The sequence below is a fragment of the Patiria miniata genome, unplaced genomic scaffold (genome assembly GCF_015706575.1).
Source record: "Patiria miniata isolate m_02_andy unplaced genomic scaffold, ASM1570657v1 HiC_scaffold_9, whole genome shotgun sequence".
Classification (NCBI taxonomy): Eukaryota; Metazoa; Echinodermata; class Asteroidea; order Valvatida; family Asterinidae; genus Patiria; species Patiria miniata.
Genome location: NW_024037076.1, coordinates 17,497,166 through 17,524,598, shown reverse-complemented (window position 1 = coordinate 17,524,598; position 27,433 = coordinate 17,497,166). Strand labels below are relative to the sequence as shown.

General features: G+C 42.3%; 2 protein-coding genes and 1 long non-coding RNA gene across 3 annotated transcripts in view; all 3 read left to right on the top strand.

Moving 5' to 3' along the window:
* Positions 1-3,634, top strand: part of LOC119720932 (sushi, von Willebrand factor type A, EGF and pentraxin domain-containing protein 1-like) — a 40,460-nt gene extending 36,826 nt beyond the window's left edge. Inside the window, exons 21-22 of the mRNA XM_038190799.1 lie at positions 193-429; positions 1,424-3,634. Of these exons, the coding sequence (XP_038046727.1) occupies positions 193-429; positions 1,424-1,716 (530 nt within the window). The 3' untranslated portion in view covers positions 1,717-3,634. The remainder of the gene's footprint in view (positions 1-192; positions 430-1,423) is intronic.
* A 3,306-nt stretch (positions 3,635-6,940) lies between these two features.
* Positions 6,941-8,013, top strand: LOC119721119. The gene is made up of 2 exons (XR_005270153.1): positions 6,941-7,367; positions 7,791-8,013. It is a non-coding gene; the product is annotated as an uncharacterized LOC119721119 (long non-coding RNA).
* Positions 8,014-9,527: 1,514 nt separating this feature from the next.
* On the top strand, positions 9,528-26,465 carry LOC119720489. Its single transcript, XM_038190173.1, has 3 exons — positions 9,528-9,735; positions 14,991-15,057; positions 24,915-26,465. The coding sequence occupies exons 1-3, from the start codon at positions 9,598-9,600 to the stop codon at positions 25,151-25,153; spliced, it is 444 nt and encodes a 147-aa protein (XP_038046101.1). The 5' UTR covers positions 9,528-9,597; the 3' UTR covers positions 25,154-26,465.
* Positions 26,466-27,433: the final 968 nt, after the last annotated feature.

Genomic DNA, 27,433 nt, shown 5'->3' with positions numbered 1-27,433 from the left:
GGTCCCGGGAGTGCCGACTTAGCCAGAGTTTACAGTATTGCAATCCAGGATACTGTATGGGCAAATCAAAGTGTGCTTTGTCATCCATGAACTAAGTACCAGTTATCATGTCCGCATTATATAAAAACATAGATGTACGTGTATGGGTGTAACTCGGCAAAAACAGCAGTTAATTTGTTGCGGTTTTTTTAGCAACTGGGGATCCCAATCAGCCAGATGAAGATACTTCATACAGTGATTATGCTTCTGAGAGCTTCGAGTTGTCCATGGACTCAGCTTTGTCACCGATACCAACAGGTGGAGAAGACATGCCTACTGCTGCTGACCGATCAGTAGAAGGCACCACGCACCGAAGCAGTACCTCCATACAGTATTGTGAGACTTGCGTTGCCCTAAACCTTGGAACGGCTTGCCAGAATTCAACACATGGTATGTTGTGCTTTACATTGATTTATTAATTTCTGTCCTGGAATTTGGATTGGGTTTGGTTGTATGGCAAGTAAGCACCGTCGATTTATCAATATTTTCTCAAGTATTCAATATTATTTTGAAATCAATATCGCCGATAGTGATTTTTAAATCGTATCAAAATATTGAAATTTTCGTTATGGAGGAATGATATCGAAAATCTTAAAAATGAGTCAGATTATCGTCAAAATAAATCTCCTGTTTGTGCTTTTACTTTGTGTTTAACGTTTGCTGTATAATGAAATGAAACTTGGCGCAAGTTGTACTCGCTAAGCAGCTTCACTTTGAGCTCTGCGTTGGCTTGAATTCGCGGTCTTCCCTTTGTAAGACCTCAAAAGAAACCGCCCGTTCTGGACAAATGTCGGTGCCGAGATTTGTTTTAAAAGGTTTGAGCAATATGCTCCAGAGAAAGCCCTGGAAAATTGGGACTTGTATTGATAAGATTGTTTTTGTTTCATCAAAGTGTCATTTTTATGGTCTTTAACTTTTACATGGGATAATCGATCGATATATTGAATATTCTCGATATTGGATTTCCGATATATAGATTATTGAAAATTCTGATATCGATGGTGCTGAATGGCAAGCAGTACAATTGTTTTGGTAGCGTTTTCTATGGAATGGCAGAACAAAAGTTTGAGATAAACTGCCGGTGCAGGCATTTCGAGTTACGGGGATACAGGAATATTCGTGCACGTAATATCCTATTCTCGTGATTGGAATGGAGTATTCTAGATAAATGGAGTTTGAGTGATCTGAATTTACTGTAGAAGAGTTTACTGTACATCACAACTACTCTGCTTTCCAACTGTAAAAAAAAAAGTCCATAATGTATATATCTCTGCTTAAAAATCATGGAAGGAAAGTATTTTATAAAAGAGAAAAAAAGAAGAAAAATCAACTTTAAATTCTACACTCTAACTTGTCTTTTTTGTCTTTGACTTTTAAATTGCAGTCTTCGTTGGCATACCGCAGAAAGTTGAGCCAGCTCAGCTTGACAGTTTAACCTACAATGTGAAGGTCTTGACTCCCATCAAAGTTTACAATCATACCCAAGATATCACTTTCCTGATGCAAGGGACTCTTGATGAAACCAACCAGTGTTATTGCCCCAGAGTCACTGTAGGGCATGATGAGTACCTTTTTATTTTGCGAGAGGATAGTTCTGCAAGTTTCCCAATCACAAATGGCTTTGTTGGATTATGGGCCGACCACAGTGCAACTTACAATAGCACCTGCAACTTGTAATTCCTTGGCCACATTCATTGTCCATTCAAGTTTTGGCTATTTTGACCTTTAACCCCTTCAAGACCAGGAGTATCAACAGTGTCCAGTAAAATGATTTTAAATATGATTGAGGTTGTGTTGAATTTATTGTGCATCAAATAGGTCAACAATGGGCACGCAAAAACACTGCTGCAGAACGCTTTTATACTATGTTTTTTTTTTATATCCATATAGACATTTCCCCAAAAATATGACGACGTCAGCCAAAGACACCTTAAATTGAGTACTTATAGCATGGTTGATGCTATAACCCATTCCTGGTGGTTAAAAGCCCATCACATGGCCGGTCTTATATGATAAAGACCGGTAAGCTGGTATTAAACACTTTTTCCAGTGTCACATAAAATTTGGACTCTATGAAATCCAGTGCCTTTTACGTTTTATTAGTTGAACGTTCACAATCCTCACATAGGCATGCACAATGGTAGCAGTGAGTCAGAATTTCTTAGTCCTAAATTCACAACGCACCACCCCAGTGGCATTCCGCCGCGCCAAGCTCCATAAAAGGAGGTGTTTACGACATACTCGTGAGCTGGACACTCCGTTATATAGCTAGAGTTATATAAGTATTGAAAAACATGAAATGAGCTTGTTGAAAAAAATCTTTGGAAATTTTGAATTGTTTACTTGTTTTGACTTTTCGACCGAAAAGTTTTTATCTTTTTAAATTTTTATGGTTTTTTTAAAATATTTTTATTTGCTTGGTCGGTATTAAACATCATGTTTAAGACCTGGTGGAGGCTGGATGCTGATAGTTACCCTTGCCTTTGACTCCAGTAATTATCAGCATCCATACCCCAATCAGTCTTAAATAGAGTGTTTAAAACCTCTGAAGCACACATTTATTCCAGTCTGGCTCCATAACTGTTTGCAAATGAGTTATTTTGGCTACCAAAATGCACTTTTATTCAAATTCACTTTTATTCGAATTCACCTCTGATTTTTTTTTTTTCAATACAAGATACAAATAGTTAATCTTTTTTGTTTGAGTTTCAAGGGATGTTTCTACCATGTTGTATATTTTTTTAACAATATTACCTATTCAATAAGTTACCTCCACTTCATTTCGAAACTCAATAAATCTAATTTCTTCAGGGGGAAAAATAACAAATAATATGATGAAGGAAATTTGCCAGTGGTTCTGTATACATGTAGTTGCTTGGATTCGCTGGCGATTTTCCTCTCAATCAAGTGTCATAAACACTCTTTTTGTACAGTCAAAACCGGAAACGACAGGCAACTATTCATCCTTCCCCAAAAAGGACATTTTTTATAAGAAGGAATTTTAATCAGGGAGATATTTTATAATGGGTTTGCCGTTTTTCGCTCACATATTTAGAAACACTGTTTTGGACGGCGCGGTATTACGTTATGGTTAGCTGAGCCAGTGAATAGTCATTTGAATGTGCTGTTCATCGGTTGCTATGTAACCATACAGCACTCCATGTTTAAGACCATTGAGTTTCAAGACAATGGGTCTTGGATCTAGATAAGGCAATGTAAACATTTCCTGGATGTCCGCGCCTGCCTATACTTCGAGTTATCCGAGGGTAGTTTGTGGGCAAACATTCACAAACTCGGACCCGACTCGGCTGGGTCGTGGGTTCGAGTTCCACCTGGCTAAGCTTGTGAATTTCCTGCAAGCAGACAACGCTGAGTCATATACAGTGTTTATGACTATGTTGGCTAAGGACAACCCCCAATATAATACAGGACACTTTTAGTAAATATTGGTTTTTTATTTCAATTTTATGATTAAAGAGTATTTTAGGAGGTCAAATTTAGGAATGCACTTTTAGTAATAAACATCGCTTTGCCGAATACATGCACTGAAGGGAGCACAATTTTCTTACATGTAAATATAATTATACCAAAAATAGAGGTATTTGTCTATTTTGATAACTTTAAGAGTGATTATTGTTTTTAAAAACGTTATGCGCCTAGGCCGTATCAAATGCCCCCCCCCCCGCTTCCCCAGGTCTGATGTTGGGATTTGGTAACGTTTTTCATGCCCCAGGGTGGGGATTTTGGTCGCTCAAATTACATTGTTAACATTCGCGTACTACATGGAAAGACTAGTGTGCCCCACGTATGTATGTAGGGGCATGGTCGGGGATTGTTACTTTTGCCCGAGAAGTTGGGATTTCGTCACTTCAAAAGTGACCATCTCTTTGTCTTGGGTGGGGGGGGGGGGGGGGGGGGGGGGGGGGGGGGGGGGGGGGCGGGGGAAACAATTGATAACCGCATTACCATATTTTTGGCTGGTACCATATTTCAATAGGGGGCGCTGTTCAAATTCGACGATTATTAACACCAGATTACAGAACGGTGTACCGTATTTTGAACAGGCGGACATTAGGCCAAAAAAAAAATAATCTGTGTCTGGTCAGACCGAAGTTCCGGAATTGATGCGGCGACGCGTTGTTTTTTTTTTTTTTTTTTTTTTCAAGCTTGAATTGTACAGACAAGGTGGGTACTATTTTGCTTTTTTGTGTCATTATACATTGGTGTCCTCCATAATTTGCCTTGGTGAAATTTCCCCATTCCTTGGTGCTCCTTGGTACAAAAATTTGACGAGGTGCAGCAATAGAAGGCGCTGTTGTAGCTTCCGTGTTAATTGAAAGGAAGAAAAGGTTGACACGCATGATTAAAATTGACGCGCGCGCTGACCAGAGACCGAGTATTTTTTTTGTTCTTTATATACCAGTATAATTTTTCGGGGGGTGTCACAGCAGGGGGGGGGGGGGGTTGACTTATTTTTTAGGAATTTGTATGATAATTTTTTTTTTTTTTGACAGAGCCGGGGGGGGGGGTTGACCCCCCAAACCCCCTTTCTGGATCTGCGCCTCAATTTATTAATCAGCGAATCTGTTCAAAAATTGCATCGGGTTCGTTAGTGTGACGTCACCTCAAGCTCTTTCTGCAGGATTGGAACCGGAAGTTAACGCAGCTCGAGCGTTTGTAGCCAATCTGGTTCGTTAGTGTGACGTCATCTCATTTCAACCATGCGTGCTATTCCTTCCTCCATGGTGTAGCATAGCACGAATAAAACCGGAAGTTAACGCACCTCGAGCGTTTATCCAATGGGCGCTAGTTATCAGTGGCGCGCACACGTGTATGACGTTTTTACTAACGACCAGATAGACCACGGCTTTCGCCATGGTCTATAACATTGACTATATGCAGCCATGTGGTTGCGAAGGACGATTTCTAAGTTACGTTACACTTTATTTTGAAGAAACTACATGTGCACAGACATGTTGACAGGCGGGTGAAATCTTTGAATATTAATTTCTCCCGTTTGGAAGACCGTATGCTCATGGAACTTTGAGAGATAATTTCCCTTGTAATGATCCAAGTAAGTGCTAAAAATCGTTGTGATATGTTCATTATTTTTCGTTGAAATTGGAAAAATAGGCCTGGCTACGTGCATTTTTGAAAGTTGTAACACTGGTGTTCGCAATACCTGCCAATCTTTTCAAGCCTCACGAATATTAATAAGGTTCCTACGGTGTGCAGTTAAAATTTGCATAAAAGCCTCCTTCACGAGTTATTTAATAAAATATGACCCATTTTGCTGGCTTCCGAATTCCATTGGTCGATACCGAGACCCACGCCAAGTCACGGCGAGCTAGTGACGCTAATGAATATGCGATCGTCTTTGTGTTGCCGCCGGGCCGAAATCGGTCAACCATAGCGCCTACCGCGTTATAGGATCTTTGCTAAAAAGCATGCACGTGTTGGTGAAAAAATCCTCGTCGAAATTTTCCTGGGAGATAGTTCAAGGTGTAAAACTGGCGTTTGCAAGAACAGATTAAGCGGAATTATGTTTAAATGATATAAGTGCATGTTCAACTACTCGTGAAATAACAAGTTGAGTAAATTCCTTGAAAATGAAATAAAAACCTAAATTTGGGGACGTCTTCGAATGATTTCTTCCAGACTTGAAGGTCAGCTTTACCAGAAACCAGTATTGACACTTCGGCATCGATGACGATGATTTTTTTCACTGACATGAAGTTTAGATTTTTTTCTTCCGTTTTAATCGCAACCATACTGAGCATATTTTCTGAAAAACACAACGTTCAAAAGGCCATTTTTTTTTGGGGGGGGGGAAATTACAATTTAACTGCTCTGTAATACAGCGTCTAATTAGTGCGTAATCTGAAGAGCTTTGCTTGACAACGGGCCGCGCCACGCTTCGCTTTCGCAACAACATGGCGGTACACGCCGTCCGTTGGGACGAATATTTCAATGACACGTGATCAACGACCCACCAATCAGATCGGGATTTCTTCAGGTGCTGTATAATTAACAATTGTTTACTGCTGTTATGTGGGATATGAGGCTTTGAACACCCAAGAGTAGGGACGCATAGCACCCGAGGCGAAGCCACTCTATGGTCCCGAGGGTGCTCAAAACGTCGTATCCCACATCACAACATTATATTGTTACATCACAGCAGTGTATTGTTAAGTATACATATGTTAGTCCCTAGCCTAGCATGTCATTGAAGGGACAGGAATCATAATAACTCCACTATTGGGGGAGGAGAGGCCTAACTTTGGACCGCTCTATCTTCTATTCATTATTTCTTTAAACTATTTAGTCAGTAGTTGTCAAATGACTGTTGTTTGAAATGTTAGTGTCGGGAAATGAAAATATGTGTTATACATGTTACATGTGTTTGGCTTCTTTATGTTGTTTTCTATCCTCAAGGATACATGGACTCATGAAGCTTTTCACAACCAAAATGAGCTGGTAATTGGTATGGCCTCCTGCCAGACCACTGTCTCATTCTTGGGTCTAACCAAACCCTTTGTTTTAGAGAGATTTTCCCATGCCCATGTCTAGCTATTTTTGGTAGCAAGAATGTCACTTTCACTAGCTGTGGAGACAAATCAATTAAGGTTTGGAGGTTGTTGGGACCTGGAAGAAAACTTGCTGATCAGCAGATTCACCCAGGACTCCCTGAAACACTAGCCAATCAAAAAGTTTATATTCAAATTAATTCAGAAGGAAGGAGTAGTCAATTTAATATGTAGCCAATCGGCAAATGGATCGAAGTGTCCATCACCCAACTAAAGTGGGTATTTAAGGTCCCGCATCAGGGCCAAAAGACCAGTCTGCACCCACATCCAGCAGGCCACTGAAGCCAAGCCAATGTCGTAGCCATAGAGGGTGAGTTCTTGTCTTGTTATTTTGAGTTGTAATTTCGAGACTTAGTTTCTAGTTGAGAGCTATTTGTGTTCTGTAGTTGTAATATTGATTGAAGTTCATTCTTATATTTGGTGGTTCATGGTTTTAATCATTTGTTTGCATTTCTGTGCATGAAGTTATCTGCAGCTTGAGCCATTATTGTGTGAATAATTGTTGCACTTTTATTGACTCGAACCATGCTCGAACTTAGAAATTTACAATAATAGGTTCGGCAGTCAACTTAAATTGATCATGTGAATTGAACATGTATCTTAATTAGTGTATCATTGATAATATTGTGGAACCATTTGTTCAAGCATTATGTCATTCTTTTGTATATAGCTTCCAGCTACACAACTGGAGTTGAAGTGATGTACATGTAGCTGTACAGGCTGTTCTTTAACTTTATCCAGGTTAGCTCTTGATTCGTTGTGTTCTTGATCCACAAATTAAATCCCAGATATTGAGTACTGTATTTTTGGAAACAATGTTTACTCAATTCCAATTCACAAGTCAAGGCAGTGTATTTATTTGATTCTGTTTTCCAAGTTGTGCTGTAGCTGATGCACTATGTTATTCTGATCTTATGGTACAGTCAATGTTTTGCTCCTGGTACTTTAAATACCTTGAATTAAGGACAAGGACAAATCTCTGTCTAGCCCAAACAGTGTTATGTAACCTGTCACATTCCATCTATTGAGCACCAGCTGATGTACTGTTTATAGTGTTTTGGTTACCAGTACTATGACCTTTGAACTGTGTGTTGTTGTCTATTGTACAATGACTGTAGTAGTAGTATTTTAAACCCATGTTTTGCATTATTTCTTAATGTACAGGGGTCCGTTGAAGACCGTCTGTCATGGATCGGTTGTAAATTCTGTCAAGGACCGTCCATTAACCGTCTGTAGAGTCCGTTAGACTCTAGGTTCATCGAATAAAAGTTCATCAGAGAGACATCGCAGAACTGTGTCGTTGTCCGTTAGTTGTTGTATCTTGATCTCGAACCCTGCGTTCTAACGAATGCTAAACTAAATCCGCTGCGAGGATTATACGACATTAGTACATGTACATCTTTTAAGTGTTGCAGATAAGCTAATATGGAAGAGATTCGCATATAGCTATAGCTGGAACTTTTCCTCTGACGTGACTTAGACGGTGGTTTTCACTTTATTTTTTTTTTTTGACCGATATTTTCCATGTTCGTTCAAATATCAAAAACGCATCTAATGATATTTATCCTTTATGCAGCAAAGGATCCACTCAAATTAATTATGATCAAGTCGAATCAGATAGATTTTTTTGTCGGTGAAACTCTGGGTGTCATAAGAATATCAGAAGGTACTTGCAGACAGAACTTGAAAAATGTGACTGTATGCGCATAATTTTAATACAGGAAATCGCCTCTAGCTCTCCGGTATCACACGTACTCGATCAGGCGCGGTTCTACGGGAGGGGGGGGGGGGAGGGGGCTGTGGGGGGGGGGGCTGTAGCCCCCCCCCCCCAATTTTTTTTTTGTCTAGCCCCCCCCCCCCAAATAAATTCCGTTAAAAAAAATTGCATTAGCAAAAAGAAGGATTGCGATGAACATGTGAACGGTCTCCTCCTAAAAGAAGAAATAGCCGTGACAAGGGTGCATTAGTTATATAGTGCAAGGGCGGATCCAGGAGGGGGGGGGGGGCCAAAGGGGGCCATGCCCCCCCCCAAAAAAAAACGAAACCATTTTTTTTTTTATGTGACATCGCAATAAAGGCAGGCAATGAGTACACCACCATCTTTTCCTCAAAAACAATTGGTTAAAGTGGTCAAAAATTGCCTCAGATCGCACCACAGAGCATCTAGAATCCAAAAATTGTTCGGGGCCCTTAAGCGGGCCCCGAACCCCACGCCGTAATTTTTGGGACCTACTTTTTTGGGGGTCCAAAAATTGTTTTGGCCCCCCCACAAAAAAATTGTGTTCTGGATCCGCCCTTGCTATAGTGTGAATGATGTTAGGATTTTATTGGCGCTCCCCATTGAAAATATGGCATGAGCCCCCCCCCCCCCCCCCCACCACCCCCCCCCCCCCCCCCCCCCCCCCCAACCACCTATTGATTTTCGGAGGCCTAAGTGTCTGGAAAAAATAACCGGTCAACATTTCAGCACGCCTCCCTGAAAAAAATGTCTGCATCTACCGTGCCCCCCCCCCCCCCCCCCCCCCAAATATTGGTTCTAGATTGCGCCTGCCCGGTTGCTATAATTCGTCACATCAGTGCGCGACATCGCGTACGTAGCTGCATTCGGCTCAGCGAGAACATGTCTTGGACGCTGAATTCAGGCGCAATTCAAAACATGATTCAGCAACTTCTGATTTGAAATTGAGATCCTAGAATGCTGTTTTTCTCAGAATATACAGCTGAAGCTGAGCTGAAACTTTATCAGGTGAGTTGTTCAGTACCCTTCTTTAGATTTTGAGCACCGGCTTTTGTTGCTTCAAACGAACAAAATGCACAAATTACAAATGATGGACTATATTTTAAACAGCTGCAGCGAGATGTCTTTATAATAGGTAATGATAAATTACCTAGAATTCGAACGGAGGCGTTGACTAAAAGTAAAATAAACAATTGGGGGCGCCCTTTCAATCAACAATCGCCGACACAGCCGATGTTCGTTGAGCACACGTCTGCACAACTGACCATCGGGCCTGAATTTGCTGGCTTACTGAATACTGGACACGGTTTGAGTCAAGAGATGGCTGTTTCTGACCAAGCGAAAGAAAAGCTTTGTCCTGCGGTGTCTCAGGTATATTGTCTGCTGTAGCCCCATTCTACATACATGTTAATTGTAATTGTTCTGTCCACAGGATCGACTAGCAAACGTACGTAATTCCGTTTTGACCACGTTACCAAAATCACGGCAGAGACTCTTTACAAAATACAATGTAGGCCTATTTATACATAGGCTACTCCTAGAACTATGATGAAGGAGTGCTCTGAAATGTGCAAAACTAAATCAGGCCCACTTTACTCACAGTTTAGCCAGCAAGTTTCTCCAAAAATTCTACTGGGGCAAAGAAAATGTCCTCAGTATTTCACCAACCAAGTTTGCAGACCAAATTCAATTTTTAAAGGAGACATTTCTTCAATATTTTACACATGAGAGGGAAGTCAACTGATTTCAAAATGGGGCTAAATACTAGACTGGTACATGTCCAACCATGGTCCAACTATTTGAAAAGACTGACCTCTTCATTCGGTGTCAATAGTCTGGTGGCTTGACTATGGAGAAATGTGTAGTAAATTGAGACTAGTTCCCGCTTCATGCCACATGTTTCTTAAATTCTTTTGGCATGGTTGATTGATACAATACTGAAGTTGTGTTGGACTGGTTGTTTTAGGTGCCAGTCTATTTTCTTGTTTTGCATTGGGACTCTCATACACAGTATTGAGAGTCCCAAATTTTCGGACTAGCCCAAGCCCCTACCACTACTGGTTAATATTAACCAGTAGTGGTAGGAGCTTATGTATGTTTTGTCAAGTCTCTGCTGTGATTTTGGTATTTGGAAAGAATGTAGTTTCAAAGACGCCGGAACAATGCTGCAACCTGACGCCACTTCCGTGATTGTGTACAAAGTCTATGGAGAGTCAAGACAATTTTCTTTATTTCCTTAGAACAAATTCGGAAATGTTTTTCAGTCCCGGATTCGTGTCTTTTTAAAACACATTTGCAATGACTGACCGTGCTTTAATCAGTTTTAATGAGATGATACTTTTGACATTGTTTGATATGAAGAAAAACTGGCAAGAATATAGTGATCCAGACGACACTTCAGCAGTTGTCTACAAAGCCTATGGAGAGTCAAGAAAATTTTAGTTTCAAAGTTTCATGTATTTCCTAACAAAATTTCTTAGTCCCAGATTCATGTTTTTCAACATTTTTGCATTATCTGACCTGCATTGATATGATTTGAAGAGAAAAGTAACGTCACGTTGCAATACTCTATAAAAAAAACCAATTAAAAAGTGGCTACAGTTTGCAACATTTTTTCCAGGTAGGCCTATTTTTGTCGTCTTTGGCTTTGCCGTGGCCACTTTTGGAGTTGGTAGTCCGAGTAAATTGGACCCAACGTATCGTATTGCCTTTTAACATTCGGACATGGTGTGGCGATAGTAGGGTCAAAGTTGCAGTCATAGGGTTTCAGTCAACAACCCAACCATTTGCCAACCAAAACCATCAGATTCCACCCTCAAAATGGCCGCAAAATTACTAGATATACCACTTTATACAAAAGTAGAGATCGATGACTAAGATGGAGGTACTAAGGTTTACTAATCTGTATGAAAAGTCAAATCTAACGTTTAATTCTGAAGTCTCCGTAGCCAACTTTTAGAATTCTACAGAAGACACTATCATTTTTCGGATGGTGTGTGGGCTATAGGCTTTGAAAATCCAAATTGATCCACTTTCTGAAACACAAATCCACCCAATAAGTTACCCTGGTTGATCCATAACTCTTGAAAAGTTAGGAACAATGACATTGGGACCTTCCGACAGAAGTTTTGTGGAAAAATTCTGAGATTTTACTCACCACCGTGTGTTTTCAGACATCGAGTACATTGACCACAGACATCCATTTTCAGGAAACAGTCGCCTGCATACGTGAAGCCAGGCAACATGCAAGAACGCGCGTTGTCATGACATGACATAAGATATATGGAGAGCGACAAGGTCAAGTAGAGTACCTTGACTTGGGAACATACATGTAGAGGCCTTTATAGATACACACGCGTGCACCACGCATGACGTGAGTTATATCAAAGATAAATTACAATCTTCAAATTTGAATGATATCACAGCGACGACAACATGGGCTATTAAAGGAGACCTTGGAATTGAGGCCAAATAAAAAAACTATTATGTTTATCGTCCCTGCCCGCTTCTTTTTTGGAGGCCGCCTCCTTTTTTCCCCTATTTTTGGTGAGCTGCGAAGCAGATGCGAGCCTACATGTATGTAATACCAATTTCCGTCCGTCTGTCCGGGCGCCCGTCTGGCCGTTCTGACCATACCACCCTTGTGGGGTGATGTTCCTTTCAGGACACATCACCCCACTTTTTTTCACAATAGAAAAACATCACCCCAGAAGGGAATCTTTAGAAAAAGGGATAATGGGAACACAATGCTATCACCCCACAATTCCGTCTGGCTGGGGACGGACGGCCGGCCGTCCGCGTTCAGATAAAAATGTTGAAGTTTTTGGTTTTAGTTAACTTGGGTAAAAAAACTAAATGCAGTTGTCATGTATCATCTCTAGGCCTATAACTTCAGTTAGGTTCATATCATTGCAGTAAATTTTATGATTTTATTGAGGAACTTTAATTCAAGGAAAAGTTTTTAATTGTTACATGTACATGTATACTGGTATAACATGTATGTGTGTATATCGGTATAACATGTACATGTACACTATGCATTTTTGGGGATGTGCATGATCTTCTGGTTTGATCTTTTAGTTTATGGGGTTGGAGTAGGGATGGGGTAGGGGAGGGTGGGGTGGGGTGGGTTGGGGGATAGGGGTTGGAGTTAGGGTTTGTGTGAGTAGGATGAGAAGGGGAGCTAGGATGGGTGGGGCGGGGTGGGTTGGGGTGTGGTGGGGTGGGGAGAGGGGTTGGAATACTGGGTTTGGGTGGGGTGGGGATTTGTAGGGGTGGGGTGGGACAGGTAGGGAGAGACAGGTAGGGAGAGGATGGGCATGGATGTAGGGGTTGGGTTAGGAGGGGGTTGGGCAGGGGGCGGGATATAGGATCGGAGTAGGGGTTGGGTTGGGGATGTGTAGGGATGGGTTGTAGGGGTTGGATAAGGGGAGGGGGCAGTATATAGGGATCAGAGTAGGGGTTGCACGGGGTCAGGTGGGGGATATTGGAATTCGAGTAAGGGTTAGGGTGGGGATGTGTAGGGTGGGTAAGGACAGATAAGGGAAGATAGGGTAGGTGGGTGTAGGGGGTTGGGGTAGGGGAGGGTACGGGTCAGGGGAGGGGGAAGGAGATAGGGATTGGAGTTTGGGTGGGGTTGGGATGTGTAGGTGATAGGGTGGGGATGGTTAGGGGAGGATGGAATGGGTGTGGGTAGGGGGTTGGGAGGGGGAGGGGGCGGGTTTGGGATGGGGTAAGGTTTTTGGATGGGGTAAGGTTTGGGGGAGGTGGTGATGGTGCTGTGTCTACATGTACATGTATACCCATTCTTGTTCTGCATTTGTGGCGACTACACAAGATTTTTCCCATGGTAATACAAGTATGGGGAGCAGAAGACACTGTTGGGGCTGCAAAAATCCACAACTGGGTCCTATTTACCCTAACAATGGAAAACTCCCCCATAATAATACAGTGACGGTTAACCTACATACACATGTATTTATTAGGTAATCTGTTGACTTTTTATGTTGACATTTAAAAACTGACCCCTACACCTAGGCACATCAACAAGAATCCTGATCCCCTTCCATCATGCTCATCCCCAACCCTACCTTCAGCCTCCCTTCCTGCCTTGGACAGCGAGCCATGGCGGCTTCGCTGTTCTAGTTTTACTGGAAAAAAAATGATAAATATTAAACAGTGACATCAACTTGGCCTCTTTGTCTGTTGCATCTAGCCCATATAAAGCTGGTACATGTCATTTCAAGTCCAAGTGACGGCCAATTAAAAAAAAAAGCTGGCGGCCATCTTGAAAAATAGCCCAGTCGGGCAGCCATTTTGGAGGGGAAAAAAGGGCCTCCTTCTTTTTTTCAAAAAGGCAGGACGCTAAACATGTTTTTTTACTTGGCCTACACAGTAAATTTCACTTTTCATCCACATCATAAGTAAACCTTAGTACCCTGATCTCAGTCATCGACCTCTACTTGTATCTCAGGTGACGTATCTGTTTTGACGGTGAAATCTGATGTTTTGGTTGGCAAATGGTTGGATTGTATTGATTATTTTGAACCACCATGTCTGCATTCATCTTGGACCCTAGTATAGCCAGACCATATCTGAATGTTAAAAAGGCAATACACATTGGGCTCGGGCTATTGAGATGAATTGGTGAAAATACTGTAGTTTAACTATAGTTTACAGCTGAAAGGAAACCTGGGGTGGTAGTAATAGCCCCATGGATTTGTCTTAACCCTTACTCTCTGAGGGTAGTTTACTGCATGTCAGTTGGTTATGCCAATGCCCTCCAGCTGCAGTTTATTGGAGGATACTTTGATGTAGCAGTGAAGGCTCCAATTGGCAGGAGTTGGAGGCCCTGGAGGGTGCCTGATACTGACCAGCTGGGGGCACTCACTTTGTTATCAGAGGACTCTCATTGTTCTCTGTGGCATGTATTGGAGTGCCTGTCCAGTTACCCTTGAAATGACATGGCAGATATTGGAGGGCCATGCAAAAAACATAGGAGATTTTCTTGAGGCACATATTGGCATGCGTTGGAGGGTCTAGTAGGGTAAGGGTTAATTACTGGACTTCCTCCATACTACAGAGGTACATGAAGCGCAATTGGAAAAAATGTTGGGACTCCCACGCTTCGGAGATAATAAAATTGCATTTTATTTTCCTTTTATGTTTATCAAATAATATTTTTGTTGATACAGATTTTTGTACTTTTTCTTGGTGATCTATGGCTTTAGCCTAGATAATTTCTTAAAGGGAAATTAAGTCCGAGAACCATTTTGTTGATTATCTGTTTCCGAGAACAAAACATTTTTTTTATTCATGCATGTCAAATATTGTCAAGTCAGAGAACCAGATAGTCGACTGCCATTTATCCACTTGAGGCCTATTGGTAATGTTTAATTAGCAAGATTTGTATCATGTACATGTATCAGGGTAAAGTACCAGTATTTAAATTTGTCAAAACTGAATATATTGAAGCTTGGCAACAAAGACATTATTTTCTGATATTACGTGTACAAGCCACATATATGTAATCAGTGTAAAAGTACAGCGTGATAATTTTTGTTTGAACGATTTCTGTTTTCGAATTTCCCTGAGTTATTTTGTTTTTCCCTTTTTGGTTCCTACAGTATGGCCCGGCCAATGTGCGAGATCTTGAACCAGGCAAGAAGATGAAGTGGTGCACGTGTGGATTGAGTAAGACGCAACCGTGGTGTGATGGTGCGATTCACATTTCATTACATTAATGTTCCATTTTTTGTTTTTACTTTGCAAGTCCCACAAAAAAATCACCTCTTCCATGTCTTCTGTTATTCCCAAAGAGTGAACATTCACACTATTTTGAGTGAAAAGTAGCTCCATCTGCCTGATGCAATAAAGGATAAAACCATTTAGAGTGAAACTCAGTCATTAAAAAAACAATTCAAGTTTTTCTTGAATGATTCTTTTTTTTCAGACTTTTTCTTTGTTAAAATTCAATTGATTGTCGATCTAAATCTTGTTGTCTCTATCTAATTTCACTCTTTGGGAACAAAAGAGTTTAAACCCTGTGTATCTGATGTCAGATCTGTGAGAGTCATACGTAAACACTTCGTATTTCCATTTTTAGTGAAATTACATGTATTATGCCCTTGGTTGTGTTGACATTTTTTGATTGGTCTATTGACCTAACTAGGGTAGCCTATCATGACCCTTGATAAGAAGAAATCCATGGATACACATGTATACAGGACTTCATGTATTTTACATTTCACAATATTATGATGATTTTAACAAAATGAGGCCGTGTTCTCCATGTTATGTTGCCCAACACATGACAGTAGGGTGCAGTGTAGGGTGCACTGTTTCATGGTACATTCTTGTATTTCATGTGCAATCTTGCATGCTTACGTCCCTTAACCCACGGACCATGATCCATGCTTAACCTACATAACCTAACCACAAAATGGTGCTTTAAAGCTTTTATACTGTATATTTTCCGATTTTCTGAGTTAATGTATGTAATAGCGGAAAATTACAGCATAATCTTAAAATTGGCATTTCTTGGTTTCTCAGAAAAATTGTTTTTCTGGGGAGATTATTCGATGGCCCTTAATGTAAATAAAAAAGTGTGCCGGGTTGAACGTAATAAACACTGCCTTATTGGGTACCAGAACAATGGGAGGTACCCCAAAAGGAATGCCCACCGACTTGCGGGGTACCATTTTGGTACCCCTCAAGTTTTTCACGAAATAGATACATGTATATGGATTTTACTCAAAAACTATGGGTTGGTCCGTCGCAGATAGAACATTTTAAGAAAAGGGATATTAAGTCCGAATTTCAGCCCAGGAAATTAATTCTGGTTATAATAAGAGCATTTTGAAATTAGTGTGACAATTGCACAATTTTAGTACACGAGAACAAAGGAAGTACCCCACTTCTAGGGTGTGTGTGTGTGTGTGTGTGTGTGGGGGGGGGGGGTATATATCCTCCCCATCAGTATCCCTCCCACCCCCTTCACGTCCTTGCTCACATCAAAAAATATTGCTGAACATGTACAAGAATTACTAACCCCTCCCATGGCCCCCTTCCAACCCCTCTTCCCACCCCTCCCCCCTCCCCCCCCCCCCCCCCCCATCCACCAAACCAAGCTCTCCACTGACCCCCTCCCAAACATCCACAAAATATTTCTAACCCAGTAAGAAAATTACTAACCCCTCCCCTGGTCCCCCTCCCCTCACATCCACAAAATATTGCTGAAAATGTACAACTGTTACCAACCCCTCCCTTGTCCCCCTTCTGCTAACATCCAGAAAATATTGCTAACCATGTACAAAAACTACATGTACTCACCCCTCCCCTGTGTAGTTTCCAGAATCTCGCCCTTATATGTTAATCAATGTTTACAACTGTTACCCTTTAACCTTTAGCCCCACCGTGAATAGTTTAACCTTGCCCGCACTTCATTTGCATAGAAAGCATGGTCGCGCACAGTATTATGGGGCGATTTTACGACCTCATGATTCTAGCGTTTTCTCCGTGGAGCTGATACCTATCTTTTACCGTACTCGTACAACTGAATTCCGTCCAAACTTGAAGGAGTTTCAAGCTGAAAAGGATTCTAAAGATACCACCAGAGTTTTCTCATGCTTGTGAACATTTCAGTGCGATCCAGGTCGCTGTGTGATTTTAAGAGGTTTCCGATCCGAACTTCGTGAACTTTTGTGCATGTTGTGAACGACTCTGTGAGTAACGATCCCTTTGTACTCCAATATTTGGTGGAATAAAGTGAACAGATTTCATTGATTATAGAACTATAGAAGTACGCGTAAAGAATATCAGTTTTCTTTGACTTAGTGTCCACGGTCGCTACATTCAGTAAAAGATAGCAGCATACAGATAAATGAATATTTTGTGACTGTAACGATGAAATCGGGAAAGATCCCCTGCCGCTCCGCTCTGTCCGGAAATTGGGCCACGTTTATAAACGAACGCTAAACGACTCCCTGTGACTCGCGCTTGTCCGGAAACTGGGCAAGGACGATTAAATACTGTAAACGGTCGCCGTTCTTCAGCGTGTAGCAAACCAACCCCTCTGCCTAAATATGTCAACCCAAAATGAAGAAAAATCACAAGATAAAGCTGATTCTTCCAGCTCAGCTTCAATGCCAGAGCTCACACCACATGATACTGGGGCCGGATCAAATCCTCCCGTCTCGTCAAAATTACAAATGGAAATGACATGTGACCCAGAACTTGCAGAAGAAATTCATCCAGAAGACAGCATCTCTGTGGCACTCTTCGGAGATAAATCTAAGACATTGACTCGCAAAAGTGTTTCTGGACGATCTGACATCAGTAACGCCTCATCAGCAAAGACAACAATTTCCATACTGCTACACAAGCATCAGCAGAGAGAAGTCAAGCTTGCGGCCAGATCTGCTGCTCTTAAGGAACAAAACAAGCTCGAAGAGCGTAAACGCGCTCTTCAGCGAGAGCTCCAACTGCAAGAAGCAGAAGAAGAAATAAGATGCCTAAGACGGCGACAGCAAATCCAAGAAGAGCAAGCCAAGATTGAAAGTGAGCAGCAAGTTATCGAAATAAATGCTGAGCTGCAGGCAGCAAAAGCTATCACTAAGATGCTTAATGACGAAGAATTATCCAACGTATGTTCCCAAGGTTCCCAAAACTTTGTGGATGAAGTTGTACATGCCATTGAATCCGATGCCTCGAGACGTAATCCTGCAGTGATAAACCAGCTGAATCACGAAGCACCGGTTTTCTCCATCAAATCTATGGCCGAACCTGCCCGACCCGTGATGGCCCCGGCACCAGACTATGGTGAGAACTCAAAGGGGAAACCCTCTGCCACACAGCAATCCTGTGAACCTGTGGATCCAATGCCATTTAAGGATGAGGGCAGTCTTCATAAAGATAAAACCCTGATGAAAGAGCCAGTGACAAAAGAAAGTGACAAGAAAGAGTGTCAAATTCCAGAGGCACCGATGGCATTGCTTCTCAGCAAAATTGTGGACAGCCAAAGGGAAGCTGCACTTCCATCTTCGGAAATAGATCCCTTCAGCGGAGCAGATGTCCTCTCCTACATGACATTCATGAAGAACTTTGGTTATGTGGTGGAGGGCAAAACCAACGACCCAGCAAGAAGGCTCGAACTCCTCCTAAAGTATACAAAGGGGGAAGCCCATGAGCTTATTAAAGAGTGTCCTATGATTGAAACCCCATCACAAGCCTACGAACGGGCAAAACAGCTACTCAAACGTGACTATGGGCAACCACCAATATTGGCGGCGGCTTACAAGAATAAAGCTGAGCAATGGGGAAAGATTGCAACAGGAGACAAGACAGGCTTGAGGAAATTCTCCATCTTTCTCATCAACTGTTGCAGCGGGAAGCAGAGCAACCGTGACATGGCCAGCATGGACGGCTTCGAATTCTTGAAGCTGTTGGCCGGAAAACTGCCTGTTGCCCTCCAACAGCAGTGGATCAGACAAGTAGGCAAATTCAGAGAAATTGAAGAGCGCTCGCCTACATTAGAAGATTTTGAGAGATTCGTGGGACAAATTTCCAGAAACGAAAATGACCCACGAATTGCTGGCCTTGGTTACCAACGCAGAAATGAGGAAGAGAAAAAACAACTCTACAAATCAACCCGGCATGAAAGTAGAGGAGTTACTCAGAGGAAAGCCTTTGCAGCCACAGTGAAGGAAAGAAGAGACGCGCCCAAACATACTTCAAAGGACAACAAAGCAGCCAAAGCACCATGCCTATACTGTGGGGATGGCACAAATCACTGTGTGCTGGACTGCAGAAAGTTTGCATCACTGGACGCAAAGGCGAAATCCGAATTTTGCCACAAAAGGGGCATGTGTTTCGGGTGCCTAAACCCGGGGCATATGAAAAAGACATGCCCAAACCCAGACTGGGCAAAGTGCAGCCTGTGTCCAAGGCGGCATGTCACTTGCATGCATGACCCGGATCGACAACCAGCCACACCAAAGAATGAACAGAAAGAACCAGAAACTGCAAAGGTGACCACAGGCTGTGTGAGTGTAGAAGCAAAGGCATGTGGAGCGACAAACACGGATAAGACCAACCCACTGATGGCAATCGTTCCAGTGACGATCAAAGCAAAATCCAGCTCTGAGTGCATTACCACATATGCATTCATAGACAATGGATGTGGAGCTGTCTTTTCCACCAAAGAGCTAAACCGACAATTGAAGACAAAGTCCAGAAAAACCAAGCTGATCATCAAAACAATGAACTCAGAAGAACTAATCAACACTGAAGTCATTCTGGACGAACTGCAACTCAGCAGCATCAACGGTGACACCTTCATTGATCTCCCAGCAGTCTTCATGAAGGACAGTATGCCAGTTACAATGAAAGAAGCCCCAACCCAGCGAGACTTGAATGAGTGGAGCCACCTGAAGCAAATCAAGCTCCCAGACCAAAGAAACATTGACATTCCCAAAGTCAGCCTGATGATTGGAGTCAATGTTCCGGCTGCGTCACTACCTTTAGAGACAGCAGCTGGCCACCTTGGCGATCCTTACGCCATCAGAAGCCCCCTGGGCTGGCTAGTGTATGGACTGCCTGGAAAGTTGAGAGATCAGCCAGAGGTCAGCGTCAACTTTTGCAAAGTTGATAATGGAGTCGTGCATGATAGCAGAGACCACCTCAACACACAGTTGAAGAGATACATCAACATGGATTTCAACGAGCGCCTGAATGATGACAAGCAAGCTATGTCTGTCGAAGATAGACAATTCATCACTATCATGGATGAGTCTGTCGTCAAAACCAATGGTCACTATCAGATGAAGTTACCGTTCCGTGACCGTAAGGTCTGCATGCCAAACAACCGATCCCAGGCTGGCATGTTTGCTGCAAGACTGAGCAAGAAACTCAGTAAGGATGACAGGTTGAAGACACAATACACTGATTTCATGACAGATCTAGAAAGAAAGGGCTTTGCAGAGAGGGTACCACTACCAGAAATAAAGCGAGATGATGGCAGAGTATGGTATATCCCACACCACGGCGTATATCATCCAAGAAAGCCCGACAAGCTGAGGGTGGTATTTAACTGCCCGGTAGACTTCAAGGGAACATCGCTAAACAGCCAACTACTACAAGGCCCAGACATGACCAACCACATGTATGGGGTTCTTCTTCGATGGAGACAAGAAAATGTGGCTATCATGGCAGACATCGAAGCGATGTTTTACCAGGTGAGGGTGACACCAGGAGACTGTGATATGCTACGCTTCTTGTGGTGGCCGGAAGGTGACCTGCAGAGGGAACCAGAGGTGTACCGAATGTTGGTGCATTTGTTTGGTGCAGTATCTTCACCGAGCTGTGCCAACTATGCCCTCAAGAAGACAGCCACTGACAATGAACACAAATATAGAAGAGAAGTAATACAAGCCATACATAATGACTTCTATGTAGATGACTTCGTAAAGTCTGTGGCAACTGAAGATGAAGGCATAAGCCTTGCAAAAGACATGAAAAGAGCAGTAGCAGAAGGGGGCTTCAAGCTCACAAAGTGGACCAGCAACAGCAGAAAACTGCTTACAACCATACCCAAAGAAGATCTGGCCAAAGAGGTGAGGAACCTTGATCTCCAAACTGATGAGCTACCAGTGGAACGTGCCCTGGGTGTGCAGTGGTGCATTGAAGATGATCGCCTGCAATTTAGCCAGGAAAAAGTGAATCCGAAACCGACCCGAAGAAACATCTTATCAGTGATGAGCTCCATATTCGACCCATTTGGAGCTACTTCTCCCTTTGTCTTACGGGCGAAGATGATCCTGCAGTCGTTGTGCCGAAACAAGATAGGGTGGGACGATCCCATCCCTACAAAGGAAAAACAAGAATGGGAAAACTGGCTCAAGGACTTGCCCAACCTGAACAGGGTGCAACTAAACCGATGTTTCAAACCTGTGAACTTCGGAAAGGTGGCCAATGTACAAATGCATCACTTCACTGATGCAAGCCAGCAAGGTTATGGTACTGTAACCTACCTGCGCCTGACGAATGAAAACCGTGAAACCCACTGCGAGTTTGTGTGTGCCAAAGCCAGAGTTGCACCTCTAAAGACGCACACTATTGTCAAGATGGAACTAACTGCAGCCACCTCTGCAGTCCGTCAAGATGACCTCTTGAAGAGAGAGCTCACAGTGAACATTGATCAGACTGTATTCTGGACAGATAGCCAGACAGTTCTGAAATACATCATGAATGAGACCACCAGATTCCCAGTTTTTGTAGCGAATCGCATCGCCGTGATCAGAGACGGGTCTGATATCAGCCAGTGGAGATATGTCCCCACTAAATTGAACCCTGCTGACCATGCTTCGCGGGGCCTCAGTGCAGAAGAACTGATCAACAAACCGGAGTGGCTGGGGGGCCCAAACTTCCTCAGCCAACTAGAAGAAAGCTGGCCCGGTGCCGAACAAATTCAGATGGAAGATGACGAGAAAAATGACAACTGCGAAGTGGCTGATGGTGCTTCCCAAGTGAACGTAAATGTAGTGATGACATCCAACGAGACCAGTGCCATAGACCAGCTGATCCATCACTACTCAGACTGGACGAAGCTAAAAAGGGCGATAGCATGGTGGTTACGCCTAAAGACCATGTTGCAGCACAGGAAGACCAACTGTAACAAGAAGCCCCTGCAGAATAAGCCTCTAACAGTTGAAGAAATGCAGTGTGCTGAAAAGGCCATCTTGAAGTATGTTCAAGGATGTGCTTTTCCCAGAGAAGTTGAGGCACTCAAAAATGTGAAAACAAGCGGCCAAAATCCAGACAACGCTTTGGCTGCTGGAAAGGAAGCTACCCCAATAGGACACCAGAGAAAGCCGATCAATAAAGGAAGTCCATTGATTAGCTTAGACCCAGAGCTGCGTGATGGACTCTTAACAGTTGGTGGCAGGCTTCGGCATGCATCAATCCCCGAAGCTGCCAAACACCAGCTGATTCTGCCAAAGGACCACCACATTTCCACTCTGGTGATCAGACACATCCACCAGAGAAGCGGACATCAAGGGAGAAATCACATCCTAGCGGAACTCAGACAAAGGTACTGGATACTCAAAGCTGGTGTAGCAGTCAGGAGCGTAATACACCAATGCGTCATATGCCGAAAGTACCAAGCTGGACCCGGTAAACAGAAGATGGCTGATTTGCCAGCTTACCGTGTACGGCCTGATGCCCCACCATTCACATATACTGGAGTGGACTATTTCGGCCCATTCGATATCAAGTATGGGCGAGTTATCAGAAAGAGATATGGTGTAGTATTCACCTGCCTTACTAGCCGTGCTATTCACATTGAGGTGGCCGATTCCCTCGACACCAGCTCATGCATCAGTGCACTCAGACGATTCATGGCTAGGCGTGGCAAAGTGAAAGAAATCCACTCAGACAATGGATCCAACTTTGTTGGAGCCGACAAAGAGCTTCAGCGAGCAATGCAGGAGTGGAACCATGGCGAAATCAACAATTTTGCCTTGAAGCATGACATCAAGTGGCAGTTCAACACACCAGCAGCCTCTCATCATGGAGGTGTGTGGGAGAGGCAAATCAGAACAATACGTAAAATTCTCCACGCCATATTGAGTGAGCAGTACATGAAGACGTGCCAGAGTGAGGAACAGTTGCGCACCTTCATGTGTGAGGTCGAGGCTGTAATTAACAGCCGGCCCCTGACACGAGCATCGGATGACCCTCATGACCTGAGTGTCATCACGCCGAACAGCCTGATACTTCTGAAACCTGATTCAACATTACCACCTGGAGTCTTCTCCCAGGAGGACCAGTACTCACGAAGGAGATGGCGTCAGATGCAGTACATGGCGGATGTCTTCTGGAAGAGGTGGACTAGAGAGTACCTACCTACCCTACAGCAACGCCAGAAATGGTCCCAACCTAGCAGAAACATAGAGAAGGGTGATGTTGTGCTCATCGTTGATAACAGCGCCCCGAGAAACTCCTGGCCAATGGGACTTGTTCAGGAGGTATTCATGGACAAACGAGGACACGTACGCAGTGTTAAAGTGAAGACCAAGACTTCAGTTTTGGTCAGGCCTATTACCAAGCTGTGTCTGCTTCTAGAGCAGGACGTCGAGTAATCATCAAGACTTGAACTCTTAGGGAAGGTATGCAGATGTCCGTCAAGTGGACATCTCAGGGGAATAGACTCCCCTGCCTTGCATAGTCTCAGGTCACCCTTGGGCAAGGTGTAGTACCTGTTTGCCTCCCGAACCAGGGTTACGGTCTGATGAATCCTCATCTGTCAACTTTACCGGAATAGTGAAAACTACAGTGACAATACCTTGCTTACCAGGAGAACCGGAACCAGCTGTACATGCGTCGAAACATGGACTGTGATTTGGTGACTTCATCTCGGCAGATCACTTGAACAGTTTATTCATTCTGATTTGTGTTAAGTTTCAAACCATTTTCCAAAATATTTGAACGTCAGTGATCGTATGAACTTCAAAGCATGGACAGTAGAATCCGAACTTTCGACTACGCAGAATTGGCCAAGTCACATTTAGCGGTCAAAATTATTTAGTGGTTCATAAGTTTAAGTAGTTTGTTGTAGTTTAGAGTTTTACTAATAGTTCTGAGATATTGGAAACTAGAATTGTTATCGCCCTTTATCAGTGCGACTGGGGCCGGAATGTAGTTTCCAGAATCTCGCCCTTATATGTTAATCAATGTTTACAACTGTTACCCTTTAACCTTTAGCCCCACCGTGAATAGTTTAACCTTGCCCGCACTTCATTTGCATAGAAAGCATGGTCGCGCACAGTATTATGGGGCGATTTTACGACCTCATGATTCTAGCGTTTTCTCCGTGGAGCTGATACCTATCTTTTACCGTACTCGTACAACTGAATTCCGTCCAAACTTGAAGGAGTTTCAAGCTGAAAAGGATTCTAAAGATACCACCAGAGTTTTCTCATGCTTGTGAACATTTCAGTGCGATCCAGGTCGCTGTGTGATTTTAAGAGGTTTCCGATCCGAACTTCGTGAACTTTTGTGCATGTTGTGAACGACTCTGTGAGTAACGATCCCTTTGTACTCCAATATTTGGTGGAATAAAGTGAACAGATTTCATTGATTATAGAACTATAGAAGTACGCGTAAAGAATATCAGTTTTCTTTGACTTAGTGTCCACGGTCGCTACACCCTGGTCCCCCACTTCCCATCACTTCCACAAACTATTGCTGACCATGTACAATAATTAACAACCCCCTCCTCTCACATCCACTAAATATTGCTGACTGTGTTCACGAATCTCGAACTCCTCCACTGGCCCCTTCCCTCACATCCACAAAATATTGCTGAACAGCTGCAACACCAAATCTGTTGACGTCTTGCATATTTAGTTTTGCCGATAAGACATTTTCTTGTAGATTAAGTAAGATTAAGGCTGTTATTAGTATATTTTTCAAATCATTACTCCGTGGTTGGGTGCACCTCTTCTCCCAGGAACACGTGGGCCTAAATATTCCCTGCTTTGTTTTTGCAGGAGCACACAAAGGAACAGGCTTTAAATCTCTCAAGTGGATTGTTCCAGAGAAACCTCAGAGTGTATACTCCATCTGCATGTGCAAGCACACCAAGAATCCGCCGTTCTGTGATGCTACCCACACTAACCTCCCCGCAGCAGTGGAACAGACTCAGACCTCTTGCCCTGGTAGGAGTGACCACCACATGAGAGCGTGCCCAAAACTTTGCACCAAGTGTGGCTGGGTGCCAGACTTTTGACGATGGGCTAATTACATGTAGGGCCACCAATCTTTTAGGAACTTTGACTTTAAACTTGAACATCCTGAACGTTCCAAAGGTTTCTGTTTAAAGAACAAAAATTGTTAAAACAGCACAAATTGAAATACGGGTTTGTGCAAGTAAAGATCTCTGAAGTTGACTTTGAGAAAATCATTTCAAAATGTACACATATTTATAATAATGGACTAAGAATTTCACAATGTTTGGTACACTAGTATAACCGAGATGTTTGATTATGAGGTGAAGTTTCATTTATTTACACCAATTTTGTAGAAATTTTTAACATCACTGTAATGCAAAAAAACAAAAAAATAGTTATCCAAATTGAGAGGCTCTCTCATAAGAGACATTTTGGTTTGTTTTATTTCGCCCTATTTGATGTGTAAGAACTTCAGGAATGAGCTCTTTTGGTGATGGTGTCATATGCGCTTCATGTGACAATTTTAATGATTAAATGTACATTTTGCTCAGTGAGTCACTTCTGGAAAATATATTCATGAAATCTGCCCAATTTAAAGTCCGAAGAACATATAGTAACATTACTTTTGCGTATAAGCGTACTACGTTACATGCACTAGAAGTCATAAATGTAAGAAAATATAAGTATTATTAATATGTTACTTAATATGCATTACAATACATACGTATTATTTCTCCCATCAAACATGTATCGGCAAAGACTATTAGCCCAAAATATGGTGAATATTAAGATTTTTACATGACGTTTTTTGATATAATCATAACATATTTTGTGAATAATCATACTTATAATTATATCATATGAAAACAAATATATGAAGGCAAAACGTTACAAGAATGCAATTTCATATTAATTGTATAAAAGTCTTATGAGAATTTAGAAGACAAATAACACATTGTGCTCTGATCAAAAAAGTTAACGAAACAAAACGTCCCGGCATTCATTCTCCATCAAACCACACGTCTGCTATTTAAATGATTTTTTTTTTTGGGGGGGGGGGTCTTTTGATAAAAACATTTTGGTTTTCATTAAAAATTGTGTTTCTATGATACAAATGTAGTTACAGTCCACATTCTTATGGAAAACAAATCCGGCCTCAATGTCTCAATAAGTAACGACTTGTATAACCACAGAAGCGCGTTGTCACGTAATAATTGCTTTGTTCCCAAAAAGTGTTCCTTTCCTAAATATGACATGTCCACATCTTTAAATTGCTTTACATCGTTAAAACAAGTCTTTTACAAGTAAAGCATAATGAATTTTAACTTTAACTATTGTGTTAAAATGGTATTAAATCAATTCATTTCTATATGTTTTGGGGTCCTGAGTTTTGGATGATTACAAACGTTTTTTAATTCGGATCCTATCATCCTGCGCCAATATAACTGCAGTGAATGTAATTTCAAGATGATTTTTTTTAGTATTGATGAAATTGGCAAGAAACTGAAATGGCTTTTCGTTTTGATTGCGCATTGTCCTTTTCATTTCACAACGTGCCTTCATGATAAATTGTCAAGCGCTCGAATTTGTTGCATTGAATATAAATGGGCGAATATACAATTATCTGCAAGTTTCGGGCAATAATCCAACAAAGCCATTAGCGATTTAAAGAGTCACAGGAGTGCCCTCATCATGAAAGGGTAGTCGTCATTGTCTACAGTGGCTCTTGGGCAGTAACATTGGCTTGTTTCATCAAGAGTGCTTTCAATTGTTTTGGACAATTTTCTTGATTTTAAGGGTGATGTCTGTACTAGTTGCATTAGAAAATTCAAAATAGGAAAAATCATACAGCAACCAGCAGCGGTATTCTTTGATGGACAATGACTCGCCAAAAAATGAGCCGATAACTTGACATTTTTATGGATATTGTAGATACACGTGATATGTCTAAAGACTTTAGGGGGAAATGGGTGATGTCATCTTGTGGTGACCGCAGCAAAACTAAAAGATGGCATTATGTCACTTAATGTTAGCTAAGGCCAAAAAAAAAGTCTCCGGTTTCTGGTATGCGCGCGCGTCGCCGTAGCCATGCGCGTCGGCAAAATGAAAAAGTTTTTTTTTCAATACAAGATGATGTCTCAAAACCGCCAAACTCACTGGTTCGACTGGAATTCTGCTGCTGCACAATTTTAATGTGTTTTTAGATGGGGTTATGATCGAGAATAAGCTTTATGTGGCCTCTTTGGACTCCCATATATTTGCACTAAGTTTAGTCGGGCACCATTTGCAGTCATCAGCCGACATTTGCAGCCAAAAAAAAAAAAAAAAAAAAACAGGTA